This window comes from Boleophthalmus pectinirostris, unplaced genomic scaffold (genome assembly GCF_026225935.1).
Source record: "Boleophthalmus pectinirostris isolate CB_2022bp ecotype Guang Dong unplaced genomic scaffold, ASM2622593v1 HiC_scaffold_8, whole genome shotgun sequence".
Lineage (NCBI taxonomy): Eukaryota > Metazoa > Chordata > Actinopteri > Gobiiformes > Gobiidae > Boleophthalmus > Boleophthalmus pectinirostris.
In genome coordinates this window covers 39,813,920-39,830,221 of record NW_026571515.1, presented here as the reverse complement: position 1 = coordinate 39,830,221, position 16,302 = coordinate 39,813,920, and the positions used below count along the sequence as shown (strand labels likewise).

General features: G+C 36.9%; 2 protein-coding genes across 2 annotated transcripts in view; both read right to left on the bottom strand.

Moving 5' to 3' along the window:
* The window catches only part of hspg2 (heparan sulfate proteoglycan 2), a 349,507-nt gene extending 342,582 nt beyond the window's left edge, over positions 1-6,925 (bottom strand). Inside the window, exon 1 of the mRNA XM_055166122.1 lies at positions 6,589-6,925. Within this exon, the coding sequence (XP_055022097.1) occupies positions 6,589-6,660 (72 nt within the window). The 5' untranslated portion in view covers positions 6,661-6,925. The remainder of the gene's footprint in view (positions 1-6,588) is intronic.
* A 4,586-nt stretch (positions 6,926-11,511) lies between these two features.
* agmat (agmatine ureohydrolase (agmatinase)) overlaps positions 11,512-16,302 on the bottom strand; it is a 14,185-nt gene continuing 9,394 nt past the window's right edge. The window contains exons 6-7 of the mRNA XM_020923954.2: positions 13,047-13,131; positions 11,512-12,966 (exon numbers count right to left, since the gene is read on the bottom strand). Coding sequence (XP_020779613.1) covers positions 12,893-12,966; positions 13,047-13,131 — 159 coding nt within the window. The 3' untranslated portion in view covers positions 11,512-12,892. The remainder of the gene's footprint in view (positions 12,967-13,046; positions 13,132-16,302) is intronic.

Genomic DNA, 16,302 nt, shown 5'->3' with positions numbered 1-16,302 from the left:
CTAACTGTACCTTATCTGAGGCCCGCTGTGGTTCTTATATTTACTCCATTTCTTGTGACCGTTAAAACTAGAATCTCTGGCATTTCTGTTTCGTACTAGTAGCTCATTTAAGGAAAAAGTATGACGACCCCTGTACTACAACCTTGATGAGGATTATAGAGAAATATGTCTCGTTTGGATGAATCTCGCACTCTACACTGGATATAAACACTGCATTTGGGAATTACGCTTTCACCAGAACTGACGAAGAGGAGAATTTTTGCGGAGTTTGGTTTATATTATTAGTTTGAATTAATCTTAACGCACACAAGCGCCACGTTGAACACTACTACTCTACATTTTGGAATTACGCTTTTATCGGATTTTGGCGGAGTTGGTTTGTCTGTCTTGACTTTACGTGGACACTACAGATTCTCACTCTGACTTTGAGACACTGTAAAGGCCCCGCACTGGTGTTTTCGGGCGGATACAAGTTTCACGCAGTACTCATCGAACCTTTTCGGAACCCAGCACTATTCATATACGTGCGCCGAGAATATAGGATGAAAGTGGGATCAAACAAGGACAAAACCGGGCCTAGACAAAGACTACACCAAGATTATCTAAAGTGTTACATCAGGGAGGGATAGGGGCCGCAGAAGGATGAGGGAGCGGACCTGTATACCTCAGTTTGTTTTAAATACAGTGAATTTGAGGACGAGAAGTAAAAGGAGGACACCGGGTCTAAACATGGACGAAGGCAAGAATGTTTCAAGTATAAGTTTGGGAGGGGGCAGCAGGTTGGGGTCTATTCTGAGAGTAAACTTGCATACCTTGGTCTGCGTTGAATACGGTGAACGTAATGACTAGGGATAAACTTGGATCAAACCAGGACTAAAACAAGATCACCAGAACAAAACCTGATCTTAAAAATGCACTGTGGAACTTTTCTGATGGGAGTCTGACACCTATTCTCTCCACGGAGCAGATGACGCCACTTGGCCATGTTACAGGTCCGATCTGTGGAGAGGAGACCCCACTCACAGTAAGAATTGACTTGATTTTTGAGCCCTACAAACAACTGTAATTGAATAAACCCAAGATACAGAGTTTTAATGTCATAATGCGGAACAGTCCAGGGGTCTCCAACCATTTTCCTCCAGTGAGCTACTTTTAGAAAAAGAAATTTTCAACATTCTAAACTGGGAAACACCCGGGTTGAGCTGGTTAGTATAAAAAAAATTGCAAAAAGAGCGTGCAACCTAATCTGAGGGATTTTTTTGCTTCGTCATTTTCTGTATTTTGGCTGCACAAATGATCATTTATGCTCCCCTTTACTGCTGGTGAGGATTTGATTAGTCAAAAGTTGTGATAGTCCTGGTTTAGACCTGATGTAGTCCTGGTTTAGTCTTAATTTAGTCCTGGTTTAGATAAAATTGGTCAAAAATAGGGGCATTCCTTGTGTAAAACTGGGACAAATCACTGGTTTTGTATAAATCTGATGGGACAGGGGACACAGGCTCAAAACTGGGACTGTCCCGGCTAGATATACTTATAAAACATAAACCTTTATCCATTTATTAGTGCACAAAGTTAGGTAGTAATTAGATAGTTTAATTAGTTAATTCAGAAATTCCTTGGCGAGCTACTTGGCAGAGGGTGGAGAGCTACAGGTTGGAGACTCCTGGTAGGGGTGAGCAAAAATATCAAAATATTTACATATCGTATTATTTAATGTGAAGATACAGTATCGATATCATGGGCTGCTGTATTGATATATCGCCAAAAGTATTTTTTGGTATGTTTCACAAAATGATTTTGTTACAGAGCGACAGTTTTGTTTGTTTAAAGGGAGGAAACTCATTTATGCGACACATTTGACATTTTCACTGTTTTGATGATTAAAATGTTTGTGTTTCATATGAACTTTGCACAAGAAGTGGTTTCCCAAAACTTTTAGTATCACAGCCATGATTTAGCCTTTATTTTTTATTGAGCTGTATTGAATTGTTTTGAAACTGAAACTGAAATTGTTTTGTGCCTTCTTCATTATTATTATTAGTTTGTACAACCATAAATGAAAACAAAAAATCCTTAAATTTTTCATTCTCATGACTGTTTATTTTATACGATCAAAATGATAAACTTTGTGCCTACGATAACATTATTATTAGTATGTATGACTATAAATGAAATTGTGTTATGCATATGTGTATAAACATTTATACTGAGTATATGTACTGGATATCTATGATGTGTATATATATATATATATATATATATATATATATATATATATATATATATATATATATATATATATATATATATATGTATAAAAAGTGAACCACATGATAATATAAAACAATTGGGGCAGGACTTTATAAGTTTTTTTAAACTTCATCCTCCTCCTTTTGAGCACCAGGTCCCAAATATGTTCATGTACATATCCCTGTTTTGTTATTGTTTTTTGAATTTTGTTGTACCTGGCTCAAACAAATAAATAAATGAATATAGAAATATATTGAATGGAATTAAAAGTGCACTGTATCAAGATATGTATTGTATCGTGGCCTATGCATCGAGATATGTATCGTATCAGCAACTTCTTAATCATACCCAGCCCTAACTCCTGGTCTAGGCAAAGCAATGACATCTCCATGGCTGACGCTCCACTAAAAAGGTTACATAATGCACCTTTAACCAAGACTTAACTTGGAGAAGACCAGAGCTTCACAACTGACTAAACCAGAAGTGTTTAACTACTACACCCAAAATGAAACTACACAGGCTGAACAAAGTCTAAACTATGGCTAAACCAGAGGCAATGAAAAGAGAATGCATAAATAGAACTGTGCCAGAGCTATATATGGACAAAACCAGGTCTACTGATCTAGGACTGTCCGAACAAGAACTAAACCAAGACCTGGAGAAAACTGAGTAGCCAAAAGGGACATAACAACATGCAAATCTCTCGGTACGATATTATCACGATATGCATCTCACGATAGGATATTTATTGTGATATTTTGGAGAGACTGATATAATTGTAGATTGTAGATGGGAGACTTTTTGCTTTTAAAATATCCTTGACAAGATTTTGATGTGAATTATTTCCATCATAATCCCAAGAATTCAAGCAAAAAACACATTTCTTCATGTTGTTTGGACTGAAATGAATCATGGGATATGTAGTTCCCAATGTTTATAAGCAGTTACTACTATAAAACCATGAATTTAAGCAAAGAAACTTGTAATTCGATATATTGTGAGACTTTTGATGATATACCGTGATATTTTGGTTATTGTTACATCCCTAGTAGCCGATATAAAACGTAAACTAGGGCTGTAAACGACTCCAGACATGTCCTGTCAATCAGTTGCTTGACTAAAAAGAGGTAAAAAGCTCTTAAAACTATTGCGCTTTTCTGTGTATCTGACCCAAACTGCACTCACGAGACTACACCCGCACAGGAAGTATTTGTGTACACAACTATTTAAACAGAAAACGTACAAGGAAGTAATGAATTTATATACAGTAAAGACAGGTTCAACTTGTGAATCGTGAGTTGAATCTGCCTTTTTTTATATACAGTACCAGTCAAAAAGTCACCACACTTTTTCCTTTTTTTGGTGTTTACTGTTGGCCAAAACGTATTCTAAACTTTTGATTCATAAAAGTGTCCACCTTTGGCAGATAGAACAGCTGAACACACTCATGGCTCATTCTTTTAACAATAGAAATCTTCACAAAGTTCTTTCCAAGTCTGTTGCAGAAGTTCCATAAATGTGTGGCACTTGTAGGCAGTGTTGGGGAGTAACAGATTACATGTACCGGAGTTACGTAATCAGAGTACAAATTATGAGTAACTGTATTCAGTTACAGTTACTGTTTCAATGAGTGGTGATTGATTACAGTTACTTGGTTGAAATAAATGGATTACACGGCGGTATTTTCCAGTTTTGACATTTTGGCCTATTCCCTTTTTTTTTTTTTTTTTGAAAATTCCACTCATTGCCGGACACTAAACCAGGACTAAAATAGGTCTAAAACCAGGTCTAAACCAGGACTAAACCAGGTCTAAAACCAGGTCTAAAACCAGGACTAAACCAGGACAAAACCAGGTCTAAACCAGGATTTAACAGGACTAAACCATGCTGCACGGACCATGTCTCCTCCTCTTCTATCAATAATATTTTTAATACGGTTCAGTAAAGTCTCGGCTTTTTATTTTCTTTTAGCAGATGAAACATCTTATGTGAAGATTTCCTCGTCTTTGCTTCTCTACAGCAAATCAAGTAATCCAAAGTATTCAGATTACGTTACTCACTTTAAGTAATTTAATGGATTCCATTACAAACTACATTTTGGGGTATGTAATCTGTAATCTGTAGGGGAATACATTTTAAAAGTCACCTTCCCAACACTGCTTGTAGGTTGCTTCACTCTTCTGTCCAGTTCATCTCAAACCAGCTCGATGGGGTTTAACTCTGGAGATGTTTTCAAGCTTTACCATCTCATTCTTTTTTCCTGAGGTGGTTTTGGCAGAGCTTGGACTTGTATTTTGTATTATTATTTTTTTTTTTCTTTTTTTAAACCTCTGGCTGTTCAGTTCTTACCTTTGTACCATTTCAAACTCTTCATTGGACTTGAATTGCAATAAATAACTGGAAAAATTAGGGTGTTCCAAAACTTTTGACACCAGAACATATCAAATCTTCAGCTGACTCACTCACTTCTCCTTTGTACTGTCCCACATAAATCCTTATAATCTACATAAAATGATTCATCGACTAAAAATGTTGGTCCACCGCTTAATCGACTAAAGGAGTACAGCCCTAATGTAAACCAGGACTAAAACGGATATGAAGCTCGCTGTTGAGTCTGTGAACAGGCCTGAGTGCGAGCAGCAGAAGCAGCAGCAGCAGACGCAATAGAAACCCTCCATATGATTCATTCCATAGATAAGGCTTAAGTTAAGCAAACGCTAAGTGATGAACCACGCCATGATGAATACCAAATGTTCCAGTGGCAGCGGGATAAAGCGCAGACGAGATTAGCGTGAAATTTTAAAATGGGAAGTGCTATTCTTTTCCAATTTTCACTGCACAAACTCTGGCTTAAAGGCGCACTGTGTAACTTTAGTTTAAGTAAAGCAGGAGTGTCAAACTCAAAGTCACAGAGGGCCAAAATTAAAAACTGGGACCAAGTCGTGGGCCAAACTAAACATTTATTGAGAAATTTTGACAACATCTGCATATTTTTCTTCTTTCGAGATATGGTAAATGGTAAATGGTCACAGTTTTCTATAGCGCTTTTCCACCTTCAAGGCACTCAAAGTGCTTTACACACACATTCACACACCAGTGTACGCAGACACTGTGGGCAAGGTAGGTTAAGTGTCTTGCCCAAGGACACAACGACAGCATTCATCTGTGGGAGCTGGAATCACACCAGTCAACCTGTGATGTTTTATGTCGAGAGCTGGATTCAAACCACCAACCTTCAGATCAGTGGGCGAATGCTCTCAGTTGGTATATGTAATGTTAAACTATTTCTTATTAAAATAAATGTTTAATAATAGTTTTGCTTAAACATTGAATCCAGAAGAAGCAAAATATAAAATAATAACAACATTTTTAATCATTTCTGTAGCCGTCGGGCCAGCTCTAATACATATTTGATGTGAGCTCGCGGGCCAAATATAATTATATCACGGGCCAAATTTAGCCCCCGGGCCAGAGTTTGACATGTCTGAAGTAAAGGATCCAGCACCTGCTTGATTTCGTGTTTTAATTTTTTCATTCTTTTCCTGGAACGTTCTACAGTTCTAGATTTACGTTTCCTATCTCCATGGAGACAAGCGTGGCACATCACCACGGCAAGTTACAGGTCAGATCTGTGGAGAAGTAAGAATAAGAAGCGTCTTTGCGGTAGTTTTGAGAAATAAAAACACGACATAGATTTGTTTAATTCCACGCTTCAGAGGATTAACATGAGGCAAGCACGTGAATGACGCTTCTCCGGAAAACGTTACGCAGTGCACCTTTAAATATGAACGTCAAGCAAAAGTTTACAACGCCTGCAAGCAGTGGAGAAGTTATTTACGTTCTTGCATAAAGTGTCTGTAGCTTATTGAACGCCAAAGTTGTAAGCACGCTTCATTTTGTGCACGCTAAAAATCAATGCAATGCACACGCTTAATGAGTTCAAGACTGAGTAGCTTTTCCATCGGTTTTTGTACAAACTATGGCAAGAATTACACCGATTTGAAGCACAAATGTGGGTCTGTGTCATATGAATTCACGTGTAATAGCAAGGGGCGAGCAATGCCGTGTGCAGCCAGCTAAGTTTTAGGACTCCTGGGGGACTATGAATAGCTTGTTCCTATGGACAAACTTAGCCACTTCACTCAACAGGAGGCTAGTTTGTCATATTGCTTTTAAAATACCTTGCACATTGACCTAGTGGGGTTGTTTGAGTGTAAAATTGTCTAAAATCCATGTCACCTGCATCATACTTTTAACCATACCTGCGCGCAAAGGCTAAACTAACAGTTGCACATAGTTTTTTTTTTACGCATAGATTTCTAAAGTTTGCAGCCTTACCGTAACCAGGTGGCATGAGAGGAGCAAGCACAGGGTTAGTCCATAAAACGAAGCGGTCCGAGAAGTGGTCATTTTTCCAACTGCAACCCAGCACCGCGCTGTTAATGCCGGGGGATTGGAAGCGAAAACGTCCCGAGTCCCTTCACCGCTCCTGCCCGCCCGGAGTGGTGCCTCTTTCAGACTTTTCTACCGTCCCGCACCCGGTAGGACCACATCAACAGGTAAAAAAATACGGATCCTTAATGCAAAAAGGCGGGAATAACGCAGCAGAAACGGAGGAAATAGTGGTCGGGGGTTCTTTGTGGCGCAGCGCAAAGTAACTTGGACTTGCGCGCTGGTTGAATGCAGTGCCGTAGGTGAGTGACTGGAGCCGGGGCAGTGTGGGCAAAAAGGCGGAGTGGAATTCAGGGAGTGCTTCTACTACTGAAAGGGAAGAAGCTAATCCCGAAGAGAAGGGAGCAGACGCCACCTAAAGAGCCCGAGACCCCGCTGCGACTGCTTCAAGTGTTCGGGCTATTCTCACCGTGCCCCCCCGCTGTCGTAAAACTTTGCCTCGTTTAAAAACTTTGACCCATCCCCACCCACGACCCTGCAGACTTTTAACTTTTTACTCTAGAACAAATATTAAACGAGGAAGCTAGCAAAAACGCGTATTCAAGTCAAAATTGCAGCGTCGTTAAAGCTGCACTATGTTCGTTCTGGAGGGGGGGTCGCCACGTGATTGTGTAAATGAAAATGAGATCACTTTGCATGGAATGGTTCACAGAATGGCATTAAAACTTCTCTGTCTCCAAGGGTACACGCACGTGACGCCGCCAAGCCGAGTTACAGGTCAGATCTGCGGAGAAGCAACCTGCTCGCTGTAAGAATACACGCTTATCAAGGTAAACTTTGCAATAAATAGAATGGATTAGTCCAATGCCATACGGCGGAACATTCCAGTTAAAGCAATTACATCTCCATGGAGACAAGATGAATGAATGAATGAATGTTTATTCAGACAGTAATACATAGAACATAAATAAAAAACGTAAATACATAGATATAACACAAAAAGTAAATATTTCTATTCTATAAGAACAGGCAAAGTAAATGTTATGCCGAATTTTCCTTGTGACCGAAAAGGAAAAGTAAACGTAAAAAAGGAAGTTCCTCATGAAAGCTGTACAATGCATCTTTAAACAGTAACTTTTGGCTTTTTTTTATACATGTTTTTTAATCTTTAAAGTTGATTTGAGGTGAATAGATGAATTATTGGCTAGCCTAGGCAGGTGATATTGTGCATAGTTTTAAATCAAAATATTCATGCCCTTAAGCTACGCATTTTTCACTTTTCCAAGAATAAAAAAGTGAAAGAATATAAAATTGTTATGAAATCACAAATTAACTATCAGCAGAGGGGGGTCGTGATCTGCAAAAAACTAACTGATGAATTTTGTTCTTTGAAAGTAATTAAAAATGCACAGATTTGGAAAGAAAAAAACTCAAAGCGTTGTTGAAGTGGTGGGGTTTACATGGACGTTTGTCGCTCTCTTGTGGAATCTGACGGTACTGCACGTCACAAAATCCACAAAACAAACCCACATCCTATAAAAGTATGTGCTATATTATATTATTGTATTGTCCACCCCTGGTCCTATGGGTATATGATGACCTGTAGTCGGTGTTTCACAGATTACATGTACTTTCATTGCATAATCAGAATACAAATTATGAGTAACTGTATTCAGTTACAGTTACTGTTTCAGTGAGTGGTAATTGGATTACAGTTACTTTGTTGAAATAAATGGATTACATGGTGGTATTTGCCTGTTTTCTCATTTTGGGCTATAACCCTTTTTTTTAAAATTATTATTATTTTATTTCAGTAATTCCACTCATTGCCAGTGTGGTATAGGATTATGACCCCACGGTGAGGTGACCCTGGGGTCAACATACCGTATAGTACTTTGACCCCGGGGTCAAAATCCTATTATGTTATGTTGACCCCCCTATAGAACATTGACCCCCATATGAAACTCTATATTTTATTAATAAAGAACTTGAATTCTATAGAAAAACTGAATATTAATACGATATCTGCAAATATATTGACATATTTAAAAGTGTTTTTTGAAGAACTCAGATGCATTTTTTATGTTGATTATAACTTTTGAATGTTAAAAATGACTTACTTGTTTAAACACATATTTTACTGAAAATGAGATAAGTAATTATCAATGAGTTAGTTAATGAAAGTGATGTGTAATGATTTGGAATCTGACAGGATGATCAGTTGAGTAGTTAAATAGAAGATACCTATGACTATAGTAATCTGACCCCCCAATATGTTTATTATAGTTATGATGATGTAAAGTAAGAAGTCATGTTAGTTGAACATTGACAATGATCAATTATATATAAAAAAGGTAAAAAACCTATGACTATAGTAATCTGACCCCCCAATATGTTTATTATAACACAACATGACTCAATTCAAGGTCATTGTCCTTTACAAACCATTGCCTAAACTGACATTATAATTAAGGATCATCTGAACATAGCAAACTAAAAACCATAACAATGTAAAATACAATATAAAAAGTGACAAGATTGCTGTGTATATGCAGTTTTAACAATATGTTACATTTAAGTCATTATCCATCAAAACATTTCTTAAAATACCTTAAAAGAAAGTGAAAATGTAGCAATATATAATAAAAATAAATGACATGAGAAATAATGATCATATAAGTAACTACTAAAGAAAAAAGTAAGGGGAGTTAAAATCCTATGGGGGGGTCACTTTACTATAGCGGTATGTTGACCCCGGGGTCAATATACTACAGGGGTCAAAATACTACCTCACACCAGAAACCCAAACAGAACACGGCAATAAGAGCCAAGTAAACGTCTCATTAACGTTGGTTGCGTCAGTCACACAGTGGACGCGGTTGTTAATAATCGTCATTGTTAAAAAACTGATCCTGCATCATTTTGAGTAAAAAACATCAAGTATTACTGATTTTTACTGGGCTAGTGCCTTTATGTCTGTACTGAAAGTTATTATTATTATTATTTTTATAAACGATATGACACCTAACAGTAGGGTGGACATTTTTCTATCAATAATATTTTTAATACGGTTAAGGAAAGACAGGGCTTTTTATTGTCTTTAAGCAGACAAAAGATCTTATGTTATGATCTTATGTTAAGATTCTAGTCTTTTCTACTCTACAGTAAACAAAAGTCTGTTCATGGAGACTTGGGCTCAACAGCCAGTTTGAAGAGAACAAACAAGAATTTTCAGGATGTGGTTGGTACATTCATGTCGTTTTAAAAAGCAAGACAATATCAAGTAATCCAAAGTATTCAGATTACATTACTCACTTTAATGGATTCCGTTACAAACTACATTTTGGGGTATGTAATCTGTAATCTGTAGGGGAATACATTTTAAAAGTCACCTTCCCAACACTGCCTGTAGCACATGGCACATTTAAACATGTCCAGAAGAATTGACACAAAAAAAAAAGACAAACTGACAAAAAAAAAATCACATTTTGAAACATGTTGGTACAGGTCTAAATGACAGAGATTAGTGGTTTTACACAGAATAAAACGGCATATTTTATTGTTAGTGGAGGAAATTATTCTACTTCAAAATTGGCAGCTTTTACAATTCACTAACTATGGCCATTAAATAGCGATTTTGAAGCGATGTTAATACATCTTGCGGCCCTATACAGTATATACTATTGGGAAATGTAAAGATCTGTAGCTCAGTCTTCATATCCCATCTATCCCAAAGTCTGTGTTCTGCATCATAACATTCAACACTGTATGAGCTGGGTTTGTCATTAACTTGAACGCTTTACCAAAGTCCAAATTCACTGATGCAAAAAGCAACCAAGAAGAGAAGAGAGAGCTCAAGTTTTTAGTCGACTGACAGAAATGTGGCTGTGATTCTGTGCCAAAGGCCTCTCCTCCAGTTCCTTTATATATTGTGCAAACTGCATTGTCTGAAGTGTGACCAACTTCACTGCAACAACACAAAAAACTGATTGGATGGATGAAAAATATCTGTAATATAACCAGTGTTGGGAAAGTTACTTTTAAAATGTATTCCCCTACAGATTACAGATTACATACCCCAAAATGTAGTTTGTAATGTAATCCATAAAATTACTTAAAGTGAGTAATGTAATCTGAATACTTTGGATTACTTGATTTGCTGTAGAGAAGCAAAGACGAGGAAATCTTCACATATCTTCTGCGTCTTACTTAACTGTATTAAAAATATTATTGATAGAAGAGGAGGAGGCACGGCCCGCACGGCATGGTTTAGTCCTGGTTTAGTCCTGTTTTAGTCCTGGTTTAGTCCTGGTTTAGTCCTGTTTTAGTCCTGGTTTAGTCCTGGTTTAGACCTAGTTTAGACCTGGTTTTAGACCTGGTTTAAAGCTGGTTTAGTCCTGGTTTGGACCTGGTTTTAGTCCTGGTTTAGACCTGGTTTAGTCCTGGTTTAGTCCTGGTTTAGAACTGGTTAAGAACTGGTTTGGACCTGGTTTTAGACCTGGTTTAGTGTCCAGCAATGAGTGGAATTACTGAAAAAAATAAAAATAAAAATACCCCAGGAATACCCCAAAATGTGAAAACAGGAAAATACGGCTGTGTAATCCATTTATTTCAACCAAGTAACTGTAATCCAATTACCACTCACTGAAACAGTAACTGTAACTGAATACAGTTACTCATAATTTGTTTATCTGATTACATAACTCCGGTACATGTAATCTGTTCCTCCCCAACACTGAATATAACACAAAATGGCAGCTTTGAATACTGCCTAGAGGCTTATAAGAAGTACTACTTGGCTATCAGATGTCTCCTAATCTAGTATTTTGATCATTGAGATGAGAATAAAGAAAACAACAATAATAGAAATAACTCATTGGATTTATTTATTTGTCACATTTGAAAGTGCATTTCAAGTTTTTTATGGCTTCAATTCTACAGACGTGTTCAAAATTGTTGGTGCCCCTCTGGTAATGAAAGAAAAATCAACACTGGTCACTGAAATCATTTAAAACTAAGAAAAGCAATAATAAACAAAAAATTACTGAAAAAATAACCAATGAAAATCAGACACTGTTTTGAATTGTCGTTCAACAGAATTATAAAAAAAAACAACAACAACAACTAATGAAATTGGTCTGGACAAGAATGATGGTACCGCTAGAAAAAGACAATTGGGACATGTTAAACTTAGACAAATTGAAACCATCCATCACTCTTTGAGCCAAAGTGGACTTCATGTGAGGACACCACTGTGGAAAGTAAATCATAAAAAACTGAAACTGGAATTTGTCACAATGCATATTGACAAGCCACAAAGCTTCTGGGAGAATGTTCTTTGGACAGAGACATGAGACAAAACTGAAGCTCTATAGCAAGACACATCAGCTCTATGTTCACAGACACAAAAATGAAACACACCAAGAAAAGAACACTGTCCCTACTGTGAAACATGGAGGAGGCCTGGTTTTGTTCTGGGGCTGTTTTGCTGCATCTGGCTCAGGGTGTCAGAGGTACAATGAAATCTCAAAACTATCAAGGTATTTTGGAATAAATGTGTTGCCTAGTGTCAGAAAGCTCGGTCTCAGTTGTAGGTCTTGTCTCTTCCAACAGGATAATGACCCAAAACACACAGCGAAAAACACACAAGAATGACTAAGATCAAAACACTGGACTCTTCTGGAGTGTTCTTCTGTGAGTCCAGATCTCAATCCTACTGAACATCTGTGAAAGGAGTAGAAACATGCGTCTGGAGAAGGAACCCTTCAAACCTGAGACAACTACAACAGTTGGCTCATGAGAAGTGGGTCAAAATACCAGCTGATCAGTGCAGAAGTGTCATTGACAGTTACAGAAATCGTTTGTTTGCAGAGTTTGCCTCAAACGGTTGTGTAACAAAATATTAAGTTAAAGGTACCATCATTTTTGTTTGTTTTCATTCTGTTTTATTTCATTATTTTGTTTTTTGCCAATTATTCTTTTGAACCACAGGTGAAAAACAATGTTTGATTTTCGTTGGACAATTTTCAGTAAATTTTGATTTATTATTGCTTTTGTCAGTTTCAAGTTATTTCATTGACGATTGTTGATTTTTCTTTCATTGCCAGAGGGGTTCCAACAATTTTGTCCACGTTTGTATTTTCATAAGAATTCTTTGGCAACACTATGAAATCGATCGCTAAAGCACAGAGTTTTGTATCATATTTACAAACGTACAAAAGATTGCAACTGTAATGATTGTCAGTAGATATTAGTAATATTTGACCATTGGCAGGACACACAACATCTCGAAAAGTAGATTGGCTCCAGTTAAAGCGGTGTTCCCTGTTCAAATTGAAAAGATGTGTTATAAATAGTATCTTTGTGTATTTGTGTACATGTAATTGAATGAGACACAGAGTTACCTGTTGTGTCGTACGGAGGGGAAACTTCCACTAAGTCACATCCGACCAGGTTCAGACCACGACACCCACGGATAATCTCCACCCCCTGAAGAGAGACGGCACAGAAGAACGAAACTAATGTATCAGGAATGTTTACGATATTCTGAACTAATGCCCAGTGCAACAGACTAACAGTGGGCTTGGTGTGGTACTGGCAAAAAAAACTCAAAATGAAGATACTGCAGAAATAAAAATGTATGCAAAAACATACAAGTATACAAAGAAATACAAATATACAAAGATGTACAAATGTACAGAGAAATACAAATATACAGAGATGTACAAGTATATAGAGACACACAAGTATACAGAGACATACAAGTATACAGAGACGTACAAGTATACAGAGAAGTACAAGTATACAGAGACGTACAAGTATACAAAGACATACAAGTACACAGAGACATACAAGTATACAGAGAAGTACAAGTATACAGAGAAGTACAAGTATACAGAGAAGTACAAGTATACAGAGAAGTACAAGTATACAGAGACACACAAGTATACAGAGAAGTACAAGTATACAGAGAAGTACAAGTATACAGAGAAGTACAAGTATACAGAGACATACAAGTATACAGAGAAGTACAAGTATACAGAGACATACAAATATACAGAGACGTACAAATGTACAGAGAAATACAAGTATAGAGAAAAGTACAAGTATACAGAGAAGTACAAGTATACAGAGACGTACAAGTATATAGAGACACACAAGTATACAGAGAAGTACAATTATAAAGAGAAGTACAAGTATACAGAGAAGTACAAGTATACAGAAAAGTACAAGTATACAGGAAAGTACAAGTATACAGAGAAGTACAAGTATACAGAGAAGTACAAGTATACAGAGACGTACAAATGTACAGAGAAGTACAAGTATAAAGAGAAGTACAAATATACAGAAAAGTACAAATATACAGAAAAGTACATGTATACAGAGAAGTACAAGTATACAGAGACATACAAGCATACAGAGAAGTACAAGTATAAAGAGAAGTACAATAAACGTACAAGTATACAAAGAAATACTGTACACGTATAAAGGGACATACAAGTATACAGAGCAGTACAAGTATACAGAGCAGTACAAGTATACAGAGCAGTACAAGTATACAGAGCAGTACAAGTATACAGAGCAGTACAAGTATACAGAGCAGTAAACTGCATATTTATAAGTAAAACAGGTCCAGTGTCTCTCAACGTGTCAGCTAACTCACCAAGACACCATCAACCGATTAATCGACTGAACAACTAAAAGATCTACACATGCTGCCCCCTACAGGCCAGTTAATACGCAGCAATAATGTGTCCTACCACAAGTCCACAGACGACACTCTGATCTACGTCTCACTGCAGCAGATATGGACCAGTGGACTCACTTTGTCACTGCATCCAACAGATCAGTGTGTGGATGCAAAACAACTTTCTCCAGCCAAACTCAGACGAGACTGAAGTGTGGAGTGTGTGAAGTGTTTGGTCCACAGAAACAAAGACACAGTGTCAGCAGTCACCTCCAGTCTCTCTCTCTAAAACCTTCAAATCAAGGGGCAAGGGGGTAATAGAGGGAATAATGGACTCAGACTTGAACTTTAACAGCCACATCAAATCAATAACATCTGCAGCCTTTTACCATCTAAAAAACAGAGCAAAAATTGCATTTGTCTCCAGTAGATTAGACTCCGGTTGTGGCTTCTCACTGGCCTCTCCAAACGAGCTGGGACGCTGCAGTAGATTATCATTTATGCCAGGGGTGTCAAACTCATTTTGGTCCAGGGGCCGTATCCAACCTACTTTGATCCCAAAGGGACCGGATCAGAAAACTCATGACATATAAACCCCAAATATAACAATAAGTTCAAATATTTGTGCAGAGAAACACAAATCTATTACAAAAATCTTTTTTAATTGATGAACTCTTTCTTATTACCTCCGCCAAGGAGGTTATGTTTTTGCCGGCGTTTGTCTGTTTGTTTGTTTGTTTGTTTGTCTGTTAGCAACATAACTCAAAAAGTTATGGACCGAATTTGATGAAATTTTCAGGATTTGTTGAAAATGTGAAAAGGAAGAACTGATTTCATTTTGGGGGTGATCCGGAAGAAATCCTGGATTCTGGATCACTTTGAAATTTTAGTTAACATTGTGGTAAATGGGGCCTAAAATTTTGTTTCTCAATATCTCGGTTAATTATTGACCAAACCCCATGAAATCTGACTCAGGGATGGACAATGGGATCCTCTTTCATATTCCAACGGCTGATCCGGATCTGATCCAGAAGACTGATTTTATCACAATTTATATAAAAAATGGGGGTAGTCCTTGGCGGAGGTCTGCGCTCTCTGAGTGCTTTTCTAGTTATATATATATATATATATATATATATATATATATATATATATATATATATATATATATATATACATATATATATAATATTATGAACAACCTGAAACTTTAAGAAAAATGTAATTTCAACACAATGTTTTAACATGAACTTGTATGTAAATAGGAATAAGTCAATTTTTGTTGTAAAATCTTGCACTCGGCTCCACTTTTCTAATTTTTGTAATTTTTCTGATGAGGGTGTCAAAGTCAACAGTCAAAACGATCGTCCTTTAAGAGCGTTTGGAAAGAGACAAGTCTTCATTTGTGCTGCTCTGGTGGGAGGGGCCACGTACAGAGACACTGGCGACGCTGCTATGCTAAGCACCGCAGAAAATTACCAATATTTTAATAGAAAATATAATTAATATATTTTAGGAGAAAATCAGCCGAGGGCCACATTAAAGGTCTTGGAGGGCTGAGTTATTTATGTTTTGTTTTGTTTGTATTGTGATTTTAAAGTATTTATTCTGTAAAGCACTTTGAATTACTTTGTGTACGAATTGTGCTTTACAAATAAACTTGCCTTGCCTTACAGCCCTAAAATAATCAGACATGACTGTTACATTGGAAGAATCAGATGCATTGTTGTAGTGCTGTTGTTGCAAAAAAAAATAATTAAAAAATAAAATAATAAGAAGCTTTTAGGATGGTTCAAAACAATACAAAAAATAAAAATTTGCTGAATGAAAAGGTTTTGTAATCAGATACAAAATGACACAGGAAACATACAGATTTTGTGTTTTTAACGCAAAACCCATTTTATCTTGAGGTATGCTCTATCAATATGTCCTAAACAAGCTTCCATTTTATTGTACTGTTTGTGACATCTAAT